Source organism: Pan paniscus, chromosome 4, assembly GCF_029289425.2.
Source record: "Pan paniscus chromosome 4, NHGRI_mPanPan1-v2.0_pri, whole genome shotgun sequence".
NCBI lineage: Eukaryota > Metazoa > Chordata > Mammalia > Primates > Hominidae > Pan > Pan paniscus.
The window spans coordinates 142660343-142672897 of record NC_073253.2 but is presented as its reverse complement, the minus strand read 5'-3'; the positions used below and the strand labels follow the sequence as shown (position 1 = coordinate 142672897).

Below are 12555 nucleotides of genomic sequence, written 5' to 3'. Positions count from 1 at the left end.
TAGGGGAACTGAGATATCTGTATATATGCAAAGGACCTAGCATTACCAAGGAGTGGCATATCAAGTATTATATTCATAGAACAGGTGACATTCAGAGAAGGGAGTGGACTGATTATTAATTATAGTAGCTGACATTTATTGAATTCTTAGTTACCTAACAGTGTTTTATGGGCTTAACATATATTCACATTTAATCTGCAGCACAACCCTATGGAGGAGGCATCTTTATTACATTTTACAGAGGAAAGAATTGAAGCATGGTAAGGTAATTTGGCCAAGGTTATACAGCTAGTAGCTAGCAGAGCCAGGATTGTGAATCCAGATAGCCCACATCCGGTCTCACTCATTATTAGACTTGGATTTTGCTAGAAACTTGATGAAGGAGGGAAGATGGAAGCTGAGCCTTGAGGGATTAATGCGGCCTTCGTTGGTGGAGCAGTGGCGAAGGGGGAAGCCATTTCTATTTCAGGCTTGGTATTAAACTAGTTGTCAAAATGGATGAAAACACACACACAAGCCAGGCAACTCTTCATGCCCTTGGTTCTCAATTTTCCTTAAAGGAGAACCTGTGAGAGAGAAAAATGAGAACAGAATTGGCCAGTATCTGAACTAGAATGGACTTAGGATCAGAGGCTGCATTTTACCAGTATATTTTGAATTATGGTGGCTCTGGAATGGCCCAGTGGTGATGTGGTAAAGTTGAACTCTTAGAGATGTCAGGAATACTTTATTTTAGTCGCAGAACTTGGAGTTTGAGAGGCCAGTGGTAGACTTCTTACTGCCCCAAGAGAGTGTCTTTCTTGGCTGTCCGTGGACAAAAGGGGAAAATACTCATGCAATGGACAGTGAGGTACAGATATCCCAAGGTAGGAGATTTTTAATGGTCATATAGAGGCTTATGAATCATAGGTCTCCCTGTTATCCATAGTGGACATGTTTAACCAGCTATTTTAATCAAAAATGTGATACCACGTATAAGCCAAGCAATACTGGCTGATCTATAAGCAGCATTGTGTGGGGACTAGTTGTATTTGTCACTTTCCTTGGAGGCTTGCCTTTGAGATACTCATTGGCTTACTTCTGCCTGAGTCTCCCCCGTATTCCTCCCTAAGATGCTCTGAAGCTTCCTGGGTGAAGCCGTGTCTAGTGGAGGTTCTCATAATCACTCAGCTCAGCTAAAAGCTTCTACTGGGACACTGACCATGTCATAAAGGCAGCTGGTGCTGGAGGCATCTGCATCTTTGACTTCCTCCTGGTGAATCTGCCATCAGCTGTGATTGGCTGATAAATGATCAGGAAAGGGTGGAATTGGGAGTGAAGACTTAGGCAGGAAATAACCCAGACAGAATCTTTTGTTAGGAGCAAAGATGACCCCACTTAAAAGATAGCTGAGTTCCCATACCTGTTCTTTAAATGATTTACTATTATCTTCTTCAGTCTCTTCTAACAGTGCACTATTTTATACTCTTTAGATTCTTCTCCAAATGTTATTTCTCACCTTAACTTAAAGAACAAAATGAAAGGAATAATAAAAATATTTATATGAAAAAAGTATTACACACACTATATTCTAGACACTATCAAACCCCTGGGGTTATAGTACTAAACCAGGACACGTGGTCCCACCGAATGGCATATCAGATCATTCTGTGACTATAAACATTGTTTTCTATGTATATCTATCTTTGTTTATAGATTGCTAAGCTTGTGAGTCACTTGCAAAGTTTAATTTGATAAACAAGTAACACTGTTTAAAATCCTTATACCACTATATTTGTCTTGGAAATTGCACTTTTAAATGACCAAGTGTTTGATCATTTTTTTGTTTGTTTGTTTCACCAGACAAATTGGAGACAATCTGATTGTTCCTGGAGGAGTGAAGACCATCGAAGCCAATGGGAAGATGGTGATCCCTGGAGGCATCGATGTCCATACTCACTTCCAGATGCCATATAAGGGAATGACCACAGTAGATGACTTCTTCCAAGGGACAAAGGCGGCCTTAGCGGGTGGCACCACCATGATCAGTAAGTCTTCATATTTTACACACTCCTGTTTCTCAGAAGTGTGTGTTTAATGAATGTGTTATCTCCAGAACTCTCTTACTATAACTTGTATACTTGTCCCAGTTCAGTTTATAGATGTGTTGCCTGATGGGACCTGAGAAAAGCAGATTGAGCTGAGGAAATGGGCAGCTCCCTGTAACTAAAGAGGAGATTCATGAGGCTCTTGGTCATGGCAGCACCTGCCCTCTTGTCTACCTTAGCAGCAGGCGTTGGCTCCTGCAATGAGTGGAGAATAGGAAATAGCATCTCCGGGCTAGTAAGAGGTGAAAGTAGACTTAAAAAGTTATGGATAGAAGATGAAACATTATTTCAAAACTGCCCACTTGGGTCTGAGAAAGGAGGGCAGAGCAGCGTGAATGGAGCTAAGGAGTATCATGGAGAGAGGGATTATGGAGAATTACATTTCTTGGAAATTTTGTAAACTTCAGTGGGTAAAGCTGTGTCTGGTGGAGGTTTTCAAAATTGCTGAGCTTGGTTTAAAGCTTCTACTGGGACGCTGGTCATGTCATAAAAGCAACTGGTGGTGGAGGCATCTGCATCTTTGACTTCCACTTGCATTTAGTGCTTATGGTCTGTGCTGTATTTTGACCAATTCATATCTTTAACATTTGGCAAGCTGTAGGAGTGGTTTCTCTTGTTTTTAAATTTTGTTTTGTTTTTTTTTTTTTATTGCAATTCCAAAAAAAAATCTAGGGAGTTGCATGCCATTGGATTACTGAACCAATAGCATTCCAGGGCAGTCCTTCCTGTCCCAAAGGAATCCTGATGAATTGGGTCCCATCCCAGTGCTGGCCCCAAACTTGGTCAGGCAGAGAGCACTGTTTATTTTAACACCATATACATCCCCTGAGAACACAGGACAGCCTGAGCTGTAGAATTATTCACTGTCTTTTACTTCCTTTTGACAGGAGCATAAGCAGGGTTCAGCTTCAGCTAGTTGGGTGTGGAAGCCCAGAAAAATTGCACCAAAGCCATAAAAGGTGCAATTCTCCAGCTGAAGGGTGGAAGCCTGCTGACTTCTCAGCAGCTGCCTGCTGATGAAAGCCCTGGTGTTGCCCCAGACATTAGTAATGTAGCTCCATGCATTTGCTTTCCGATAAGTGCACTCAGGCTGCCTTTGATAGAAGACTACGGGAATCAGTGATCTTGGCTTGGCTTTCTGCCATCTGGGCAAGGAGTTGGACCTGTTTGGCATCCTTGAGATTTGTATTATGCTTGGCCATCTGCATTAGGGAAGTCAGATTCCCTGTGACGAGAGTAAAACTTACAAAGAACCACAAAAGCAATTGTGTCCTTCATAGATAAATTAGGAAACCTAGAGATGCAAAAAGAAAATAAACCTCCTAATCCCACATCGCTGTTAGAGTTTGGCTGTATATTGTACACATTTTTAAAATCCTATTTGGCCAAACTAGGATCACAGTATATGTATTATATTTTAACCTTCCATTTTTGCTAAATAATATGTCAGGGATATCTTTGCATTCATTTTTGTTCTACCCCAACATTTAAAGTGGATTCCTAGTCATCCATTTTATAAAGCATTTATGTATTTAACCTAACTTCTCTATTGTTAACAATTTCAATTGTTTCCAATTTTTCACTTAGATAAATAAGTAGCAAACATCCTTGGAACCAAAATTTTGTATACAGCCTCATTTATTTCCCTAGGAATAGTTCATAGGTGTGGGAATAAGTATTGGGTTAAGGTTTGAAAAATGTCCGGGTTTTTTATGTATATTTCAGAACTGCTCTCTGGAAAGTTGTCCTTAGCTGTACTTTGTCCTTACTTGTACTTTGCCTCAGCTGTTCAGGGGAACTATGAAAGTGTAACTTTTGCCTTTTCTTCATCAACTGTAGACGCCATTGTTTAAAAAAAATGTATCCATGGTTGTGGGTGAAAGAGTAGATTTGGGCCTCAAAGAAACCAGATTCTTGACAAGAAGTTTCCATGGAAATAAGATCTGCGGGCCCAGTATCAGGTTTATGTAACTGACACCAGCTTTGTCCTATAGCAGAGAGCCTCAATGTCTTATGCCCTAACTTAGCTTTAAACCTCGCTTTCGCCCTTGGAAGAGAGTCTGACCTTTTTCACTAGCAGTGACCTCCCCACAGTACTAGTAATAATGACACATAGTAGGCACTCATTGATGGCTAACATTTATTGAGCACTTACCATGAGCCAGGCATTAGATGAAGTACTTTACATGCATTTTCCCATTTAATCTTATAAATTCAGAAGAAAGGCACTAGTAACACCCTGACTCCCACCCCACTTGGCACCAACTTAAAGGAAAGAAAACTGAGATTTAGGGAAGCTAGTAATTTGCCCCAAATCACATAGCTTGGTGACATTTAAGTGATCAGCATTCTTGAAACTATCAGGGAACCCCTTCAAAAGTTAATTCCATGCTCAGGAAATAGAGATTCTGCAGTCACAGCTAAGCAAGCAGGAGCAGGCCTGGGCAGAGGGGAGCAAAGGCTGTGTCTGAGAGTGACTCATCTGGGGTCTCTGTCATTCAGTTGACCATGTGGTGCCTGAGCCTGAGTCCAGCCTGACTGAGGCCTATGAGAAATGGAGAGAGTGGGCTGATGGGAAGAGCTGCTGTGACTATGCCCTGCATGTGGACATCACCCACTGGAATGACAGCGTCAAGCAGGAAGTGCAGAACCTCATCAAGGACAAAGGTGAGCCCGGACATGCCGTCCTCCCTCCTCTCTTAGCTTCTTCTTGCCAGTCCTTCCAACACCATCCACTCATTTCAGTCACTGTCTTTTACTTGGAGCCTGGAACCTTGAGTGTGAGCACTGGATGTAGGGATAACACAATGTTCCAGGCACTTTATTTACTTCTTACAGGATCCCTGTGAGGTAGTGATTGTTTTCCCCACTTTGCAGATGGAGAAACTGAGGCTCAGAATAAGCAGCCCAAGATCATAGCATTAGTAAGCAGTAGGTGTATCCAAATTCTATGCTCTTCACCTCCATGCAATATTGCCCATTCTGAAGAGGAAGAAACTGAGGTTAGGAGAGGCTAACTAATCTTACATAAGGTTGTATGGCTAGTATGACCTATGAGATTAGGGATTTTTAACCTGTATCATTTTTGCTGTAGAGCTCAAACCCTTACTATCATATAACAATGGCATCCCTAGACAAGGCTAAGGCATTTCTAGGAGCAAGGATGTATTGGTACTCAGGCTGGGAGCTTAGGGTGTGAAAACATGTTCATGTATATGTATATATGTTTCTGTGTGTTTGCCAGCATGTGTCCTCTCAGTGAGTACATGATTTAGGTTCCACTGTCTTCTTAGATTCCTCCATTCTCTGCTTCTTTTTGATCAACAGATATTGCAAACCCCTCCCCCCCACATACAGGCACACATATGCACAATGTGCTCAGCATTGTAAGGCGGCCTGGGGGTCTTAGAGAAGTGTAAGTAATGGCCTTTGCTGAACACCCAAGGCAAAAGAAAACAGGCTCATGAAGAACAACAGAATAAATGTCATAGTGTGCAAGAACCATTACCAAAGGAGTAGTCTAGACACAAATGCTAGGAGTCCACTGGAAGAGTGTGCCCTGGGATGGCAGGGAAAGGATGACCCCCTCAGAGGATGATATTTTCTTTCCATCCCCTCCATACCCCACAAGCCCTGCAAAATCTTTGGTGACACAGAACGTGAGATTAACTCCTTCTTTCTGTATTTGCGTTTATACTGGGCATCTCAACCGGCGTAGAAAATCGAACGGCTTTAACACTCACTTCTTTATCAAAGAGCCTGGATCATTCCATGGATAATGTAGAGGCTTTTGGGAATGGTAGTGTTTGGGAAGACTGCCCTGAGTTGAACCACTCTGGGTAGGGAAGTTCTCAAATTACAACCCACTTTTGGCCCAGAATACTGTGGGCTGAGAAGGCTCTAATGGTTAGAGACCAAAATTATCCCCCTTTCCTCAAAATGATTCTCAGTTCCCCAGTCCCACCTATTTCTGTAAATCACTGTATTAGTAGTTTATTTGGGGTGAGATCTAAATAGATCTTTACATATAAACCTTACAACTTAAGATATTTAAGCACAAGGTAAAACCTGCCCATTAGTTCCCTAAGGGTAGGATCTGTATCTTAGTTCTCCTTTCTGATCCAACACCCTGCACAGTAAAATGAACTGATCCCAGGAGATCCATTAATTGGAAACCAAATATGTGCCAAGCCTGGTGCTAAGAGCTCTGTATGTATTCTCTCCTTTAATATTCACAACCACTTTATGAAGTAGGGTATTGTTATTTTTCCATTTAACAGGTGAGGAAACCTACGTCTGGAGAGGTTAAGTATCCCAAGCTCACTGAACTAGTATGTGGTGGATTTCAGTGGTGCAGCCCCCAGGGTATGAACACAACTGGTGTGCTAGAGTGATTCTTAATGCCACCTACTACTGCCTTGAGCAATAACAAAGTTTATTGACCTTCTGGGCTAGGGGATGCTGGACAGGGGAGTTTAGAAAGAGGCACAGAAGAAGAGACCATTCTGCTATGACATCTGTTAGGAATTGTTGATTTTATGGGGCAAGGGTGGGCAGAGCAAAATGCTCTTGAAGAATATAAATATCTGCTTTATGTTGGACAGGAGCCCGGGTAATGCAGCTGGGTGCTATGGTCGATGGAAGTGGGAGCAAAGGATGGAGGACAGTCATGATAATGTTGTCTTTCTCTTGTTTTTCCTCCTGTCCCTCTTTTGCAGGGGTTAACTCCTTCATGGTTTATATGGCTTATAAGGATTTGTATCAAGTATCTAACACAGAGGTAACAACCCATTTGCTATGTGGTTTGGGGTATCTGGATGGGTTTCCTATTGTTGTTGATGACCTTGGCCCTTGTAACATGAATCACTGTGGTCACTGTGGGAGACCACTGGGCCAGAATGCTTCTTGAAGCCTTTGCAGTCCACGCTACATTTTAAATAAGGTAACAGGCAGGGTGCCCATGGCAAGACAGACAGGGAGCTAGAGTTTCCACTGGCAGCAGCTTTCTTAAACGGCAAGAGGAGGAACATGCCTAAATTTCCATCTACCAAACAAGCTCCAAACCCCTCATAAGCCCAGTGAAAGTGTGAGGCTCTTCGCCTGCAGGACCAGGAGGGCCTTCTGCTGATTGGAATAATCCTACTGCCTTGCCTCTGACTCTCCCCCCAAGAAATTCATGACATTCGTTTGCTTTAGACAGAGGCTATGTTTTCAGAGGAAATACAAGAAATGAATTCCCATGCCTCCTGCTTAGAGGTGAAGGTATGTCTGCCTTCACAGGTTAAGAGATAAGGGTTTCAGTTTTTGTGTTTGTTTCTGGCCTGGCTGTAGTGGTTTTCTAGAGCATTTGTTGAGAAGAATTCTGAGGCTGTCTCTCAGCTCAATGGGAAAATAATTCCATTAAAAATGTGTGCTAGAGGCAGAGGAGAGGAGTTGGTGGTACTTTATTATATATTTGCTCTGCCAGCCTAGGGAACATGGTAGGTTCTTTATATAGTCAGAGTTTCCTGGGATTTCTTTGGACTAGCACTCCTCTTTGGTCATGCCTATGTAATATAAATTTCTGCCCTAGTGACTTATTTCCTCTGCTTTATCCCATCTCTTTTAGCTTGGGCTCTGGTAATTGGCCCTTCTGTGGGGCTGCTAAAAGTGCTTGCAGGAGTGACAAAGACTCATTTCTATTTCAGCTCTATGAGATCTTCACCTGCCTGGGAGAGCTGGGGGCCATTGCTCAAGTTCATGCTGAGAATGGGGATATCATTGCCCAGGTAACACCGTGCAGCTCCCTGGAGCGTGCTTTGGGTCTGCATTCCATTTTCTTCTTCATTTCTTCAGTGCTGCTTGAGCTCTCAATATGTGCAAGGCACCATCATAAGTACCTTGCTAAAGACAGAACCTGCTCCAAGGTACCTCACAATTTAGGTGGAAGAAACAAAAGAGAGGGGAATGTAGACAAGCAATGAAACTAGAAGATGAGGTAAAACAGAAAGAGGGCTGGCCATTGCTGGAGAATCAGAAAAGGCATCCTGGAAGAGGAGGATTTCAAATTGGACCATTTGATGGGAGAGCATTTGCTGATTCTCTTCTGAAAATGTGTCAAAGCTACAAGACATTCTCTTTCATAAAGAAAGACCGTAAGGCAGCATTTCTCAGAAGCCAGAGATTGGATCCAAGTCTGTGGAACTCACAGCCTTAGATAGTAGAGAATTTAGGTCTCATGAGGAGCAAAGGTCTCACTGGATTCCTAGAAATCATACTGAGAAACTTGAGGAAAGAGTGATGAAAGTGAGGGCCCCAAGGCCCAAATTGATCATTTGTAAGGAAGAAGGAAGCAGTTATCTCTCCATCTCCTGGGCTGCTTAATGGAATAGATGGACAGATGTGTCTTAGGAAGGGTTTTGTTTCTCAGAAACATCTCAAGATTGGCCTTTGCTAGGAGGAGACAGCCCGAAAAAAAGAGTGAGCTTTCTTCATCCATTTGATAATGTTGGCAACAAGAAACCATTATTCATTCCTTCAAAGAGTATTTCCTGAGCACTTTGTGCCAGGCAGTAGCTATTGAAGTGAGCCAAAACAGATGCATTCCATAGCTCACTAATACTTGGGCTGTGCTTTTATTTTAGAAGTTGTCCAGAACTTGGTGAATGTGGTCAGCAGGGGTGTAGGAACAATGTCTAGGCCTCCCCTCATCTCGGACCATTAGTTTCCTGATAGCAGGTGCCATTTGGTGAGCACTGACTACTGTGTGCCAGGAACTGGTAAATTTTCTGGTGTATTCTCATTTAATTTTCACCCAACCCTTTAAAGATGCTATCGTCCTCCCTATTTTATACATGAGACCATCCAGGCTCAGAAAGATTAGGTCACTGGCCCAAGGATCACAGCAAATAACTAGGAAAACGAAATCTTTGCCCCTAAGGTGATATACCTCAGTGGGTATCTTTACTCAGAGATGGCATATCTGGGATCCCTTGCCTCCCAAGCCCAGCTGCAGGCTTGTGGGCAGGCAGTACCCCAGCCATGCAGGGCTCCAGCTGTTGTGATTTCAGACTCTCCATGTTGTCTTGCTGGTGGGGGAGGTGAGGTAAGTGTACAGTTTCCTCTCACTATAACCAAGGAGGCTAATTATTCAGGACCCTGACAGCACTTTCGCCCACTTCCACCACACACCCAAAGATAATGAAATCATTTTCTTTAGAGAGCCCAAATGCCTTGGTCCCGTGGGAGGCAACCCAGTGATATTAGAACTGTACTCCTCCCTTTATCCAAGTTTTCAGGGCAGCAGCCAGAGGTCCCAGCCCTGCTTTCAGCTGCCCTGGAAACCAAACTCTCTGGCAGTTAATTCCAGCCCCTGAGGAGGCAGATGGACTTCAATCCAAAGTCTGCGTTCTCAGTTTCTTTCCTCTTGTGAATCCTTAGAGTGGAATTTTCTCTGGTTTCCCCTCCCGCTACTATTTCCCTACCTTGGGAAGATCTGTTCTCAGTCAGGAAAAGAGTAGGGGCATTTTTCCATTTGGATGAGTTTATTGTGTGTGTTTATTAAATTCAGCTTGAGCAGAAAGATTTTTATCACATTGTTTAAATGAAGGCAGCTGCTATACTCAGAATTTCTTGCTGCACTTATTCAAAAGTGAATATATGAGAGAGGAATCTTTGCCTTTGGGTACAAACAAGGATGATTTTCAAGAATTTCAAGTTGGCAAAACAGTCTAAGACGACAGCATCTTTAGCCATTCGTTCAACAAATATTTGTTGAGCACCTACTATACGCCAAGCCTTGGACGGGGAAGATGTAAAAGACAGGGTTCCTTTCCTCATGGACCAAGCTACAGTTGTGTCATGACCCAAACTGTGATGTAACCGTAGCTGTGATGAATGCCACAACAGGCCCACTGCTATCCCCATGTAAGGTAGCATCAGTGGGGCTTTACTGCTGTTCTTAATCTCTCAGCTATAGGGACATCATGGCTTCAGAATAGGACTTCCTAGCCTGAACAGTGCATTAGAATCACCAAATTTTTCTAATTCCAGGTATTCTGGAATTAGGAAAAGTCAGTAGCAGAGTTCAGGCAAGTGTATTTTGAAAATAATCCCCTGGTGATTTAAATGTGCTTGGAAGCCACCTCTTGAGCTTAGCTTTGTCCTGTGCATTATCCTGGTGCACTCAAACAAGACAGAAGCACAAGTGTCACCTAAGACAGAGATTCTTTAGTTGGAGGCCTTAACCCTTGTGTGACTGGAGGCAATTTAGAGTAGAAACTCACTAGACTTTAGAAGAAATTTAATTCAGTTCAAGTTTCAATAAGTGAGAATGGTAAGAATGAAAAGTGGAGGTGCTTTTCTGGAAAAATAAGCCTGTAACCTTTCTTTGTTTTCTGTAGAGCTGGAGATAGTGACCATTTCACTTCTCATGGTTGCTTTTAGTATGTGCATTTTCCTTTCTACTCCTCTTTTAGAGATTTCTATTACTAAAAACAAAAAACAGAACGTTCTTTTCCAGGTGGTAAGAATCCTTACCTTTCTAAATGCCTCATAGTTTCAAAGTGAGACAAGGCTTGTTGCATTCACCATTTTTCCTATGTGTCTCACACATTACCAGAGTACTCCCAGGTCACTAGGCCAGGCCTGCTGGTGCAGAGGTTCATAGGGACCAGTCTTAATAATTTCAGAGTGAATGCCAGTAACGCTGAAGAAATGGTGGCTTGGGATTTCTGCCAGTTCCAATCAGTTCATGTGTGTGTGCTCACTGCCCAGCTACCTGCTTCTTCCATAAAGAGGCTAGAAGTCTGAGGAATTTTGCCATCAACCACAAGGGACATGCACTTCTTCTGCCATGTCCACAACTTGGTTAAACAGAATTTCACCAAGACACTAACTTAGGTAATGCTGTTTGGAGGCACTATTTTGTTTCGTTAAATTTTGAATCCATTCATTTAAGCCATAGATTTAAAACATCAAAACTCCTGAGTGGCTTATTAAAATATGCATTTCTAGGATTCAACCTGACATCTTCTGATATGTTAGGCTAGGATGGGTGAGAAATCTGCATTTCTACAAAAACAATTCAGGCAATTCTGATGTAAGTGATAAGTGGCCCACACTTTGGGAAACATAGCACTAAATTATAAGCCCCGTGAGGTCAGGGGCTAACATTGCTTTAATGCAGGTACTTACCCAGAGCCTAGGAGGAAGCAGTTGCTCAATACATTTTGTTGAGTGAAATGGCTTAAAGAGCATGAGTGAATAAACAAATGAGATAAGCAAGTATAGTTTCAGAGGCAGCTGAGACTGAGAGAGATGAACAATAAGTGACCTGGTATGATTCTTGAAGGGCAGTATAGACAAAAAATAGTCTAACAGACAACTATCTTTCTTCTAATAAAAACAAATCACCCTTGAATGTTTTTTCTTTTTATCCTTTTAGTTGAGTCTACCCTATATTGCAACTCCAAATATAGGATTAATACATCTGTTCAACATACGCATATTTATTCTTTAGATCTTTAGATCAGAACATACCAGCGTAATTTTTCCAAATCTCACTTGAGCTTATTGAAGAACTATTTTCTTTTTTCATTTCAGGAGCAAACCCGCATGTTGGAAATGGGGATAACTGGCCCAGAAGGCCATGTACTGAGCAGGCCAGAAGAGGTAAGTTACAGGGGATGAAGGTGCACACACAACGCATGAATAAACATTGTTAAAAGGCGACGAGAATGTGAGTACCAGGTTGCAGTATTGGAACATTTCTTCCAAAGACCACTTCTGATTGACCCTAACTCAAGAGCCCGTGAGAAAATTAGAAAGGAATGTAAGAGACATGCTTATTTCTGACCCCTAATCTCCCTACAGATAACACAAGTTGGAGTGTCCTTCACAGCTATTCAGGAGTGTTAAATTTCTAATCCCTTTCTTAAGGAAATCTCAGTGTGAATCTCATAGACATTTCCACTTATTCCCTTATTTCATTTTGAGTCCTGCAAAATATTGGCATATAGATAAGATGTTGAATGGGTTTTTTATATACATTATACTCATCAATTTGTATAAGGTGATGATTATGTCCAGGTATGGAAGTTTCTCATATATAAAATGAATGCTTATTTATGTCTGTACTTAGCAGCCAAACAACAAATCAAAGGTGACTAGAGGCTGGTTCCATGTCTCCGAGATATCAGCAGCTTCACCTGCTGGCATGGAGCACAGAGCTGGGAATTGGCTGCCCATGTACCTGAAAGCACATTGGCTTTGGAAGGGCAGCCTGGGTCTAGCACCTAGAGCAAAGTCAAGGCCCTCCATATCAGTGAAGCGAGTCCTGTTTCTGTCCTGTCATTCCAAACCCTACAACAGGGAGAAGAAGGAATCATAACCAGAAATGATTCCCATATCCTGTCTCTTTTAGAGTCTTATTTAAAATATAAATAGAACACATATAGAAAAAAATGTTTCTATCCTAAGGAGGCAATGA

The 12555-nt window shown here is 42.2% G+C and overlaps 1 protein-coding gene across 3 annotated transcripts in view; it reads left to right on the top strand.

Annotated features, from left to right (window-relative positions):
• The window catches only part of DPYSL3 (dihydropyrimidinase like 3), a 119507-nt gene that overhangs the window by 90216 nt on the left and 16736 nt on the right, over positions 1 to 12555 (top strand). For all 3 annotated transcript variants that reach the window (XM_003829068.5, XM_003829069.5, XM_008954480.6), the window contains 5 exons: positions 1843 to 2027; positions 4590 to 4754; positions 6806 to 6867; positions 7775 to 7855; positions 11670 to 11738. In XM_003829068.5, the coding sequence (XP_003829116.1) occupies positions 1843 to 2027; positions 4590 to 4754; positions 6806 to 6867; positions 7775 to 7855; positions 11670 to 11738 (562 nt within the window). The remainder of the gene's footprint in view (positions 1 to 1842; positions 2028 to 4589; positions 4755 to 6805; positions 6868 to 7774; positions 7856 to 11669; positions 11739 to 12555) is intronic.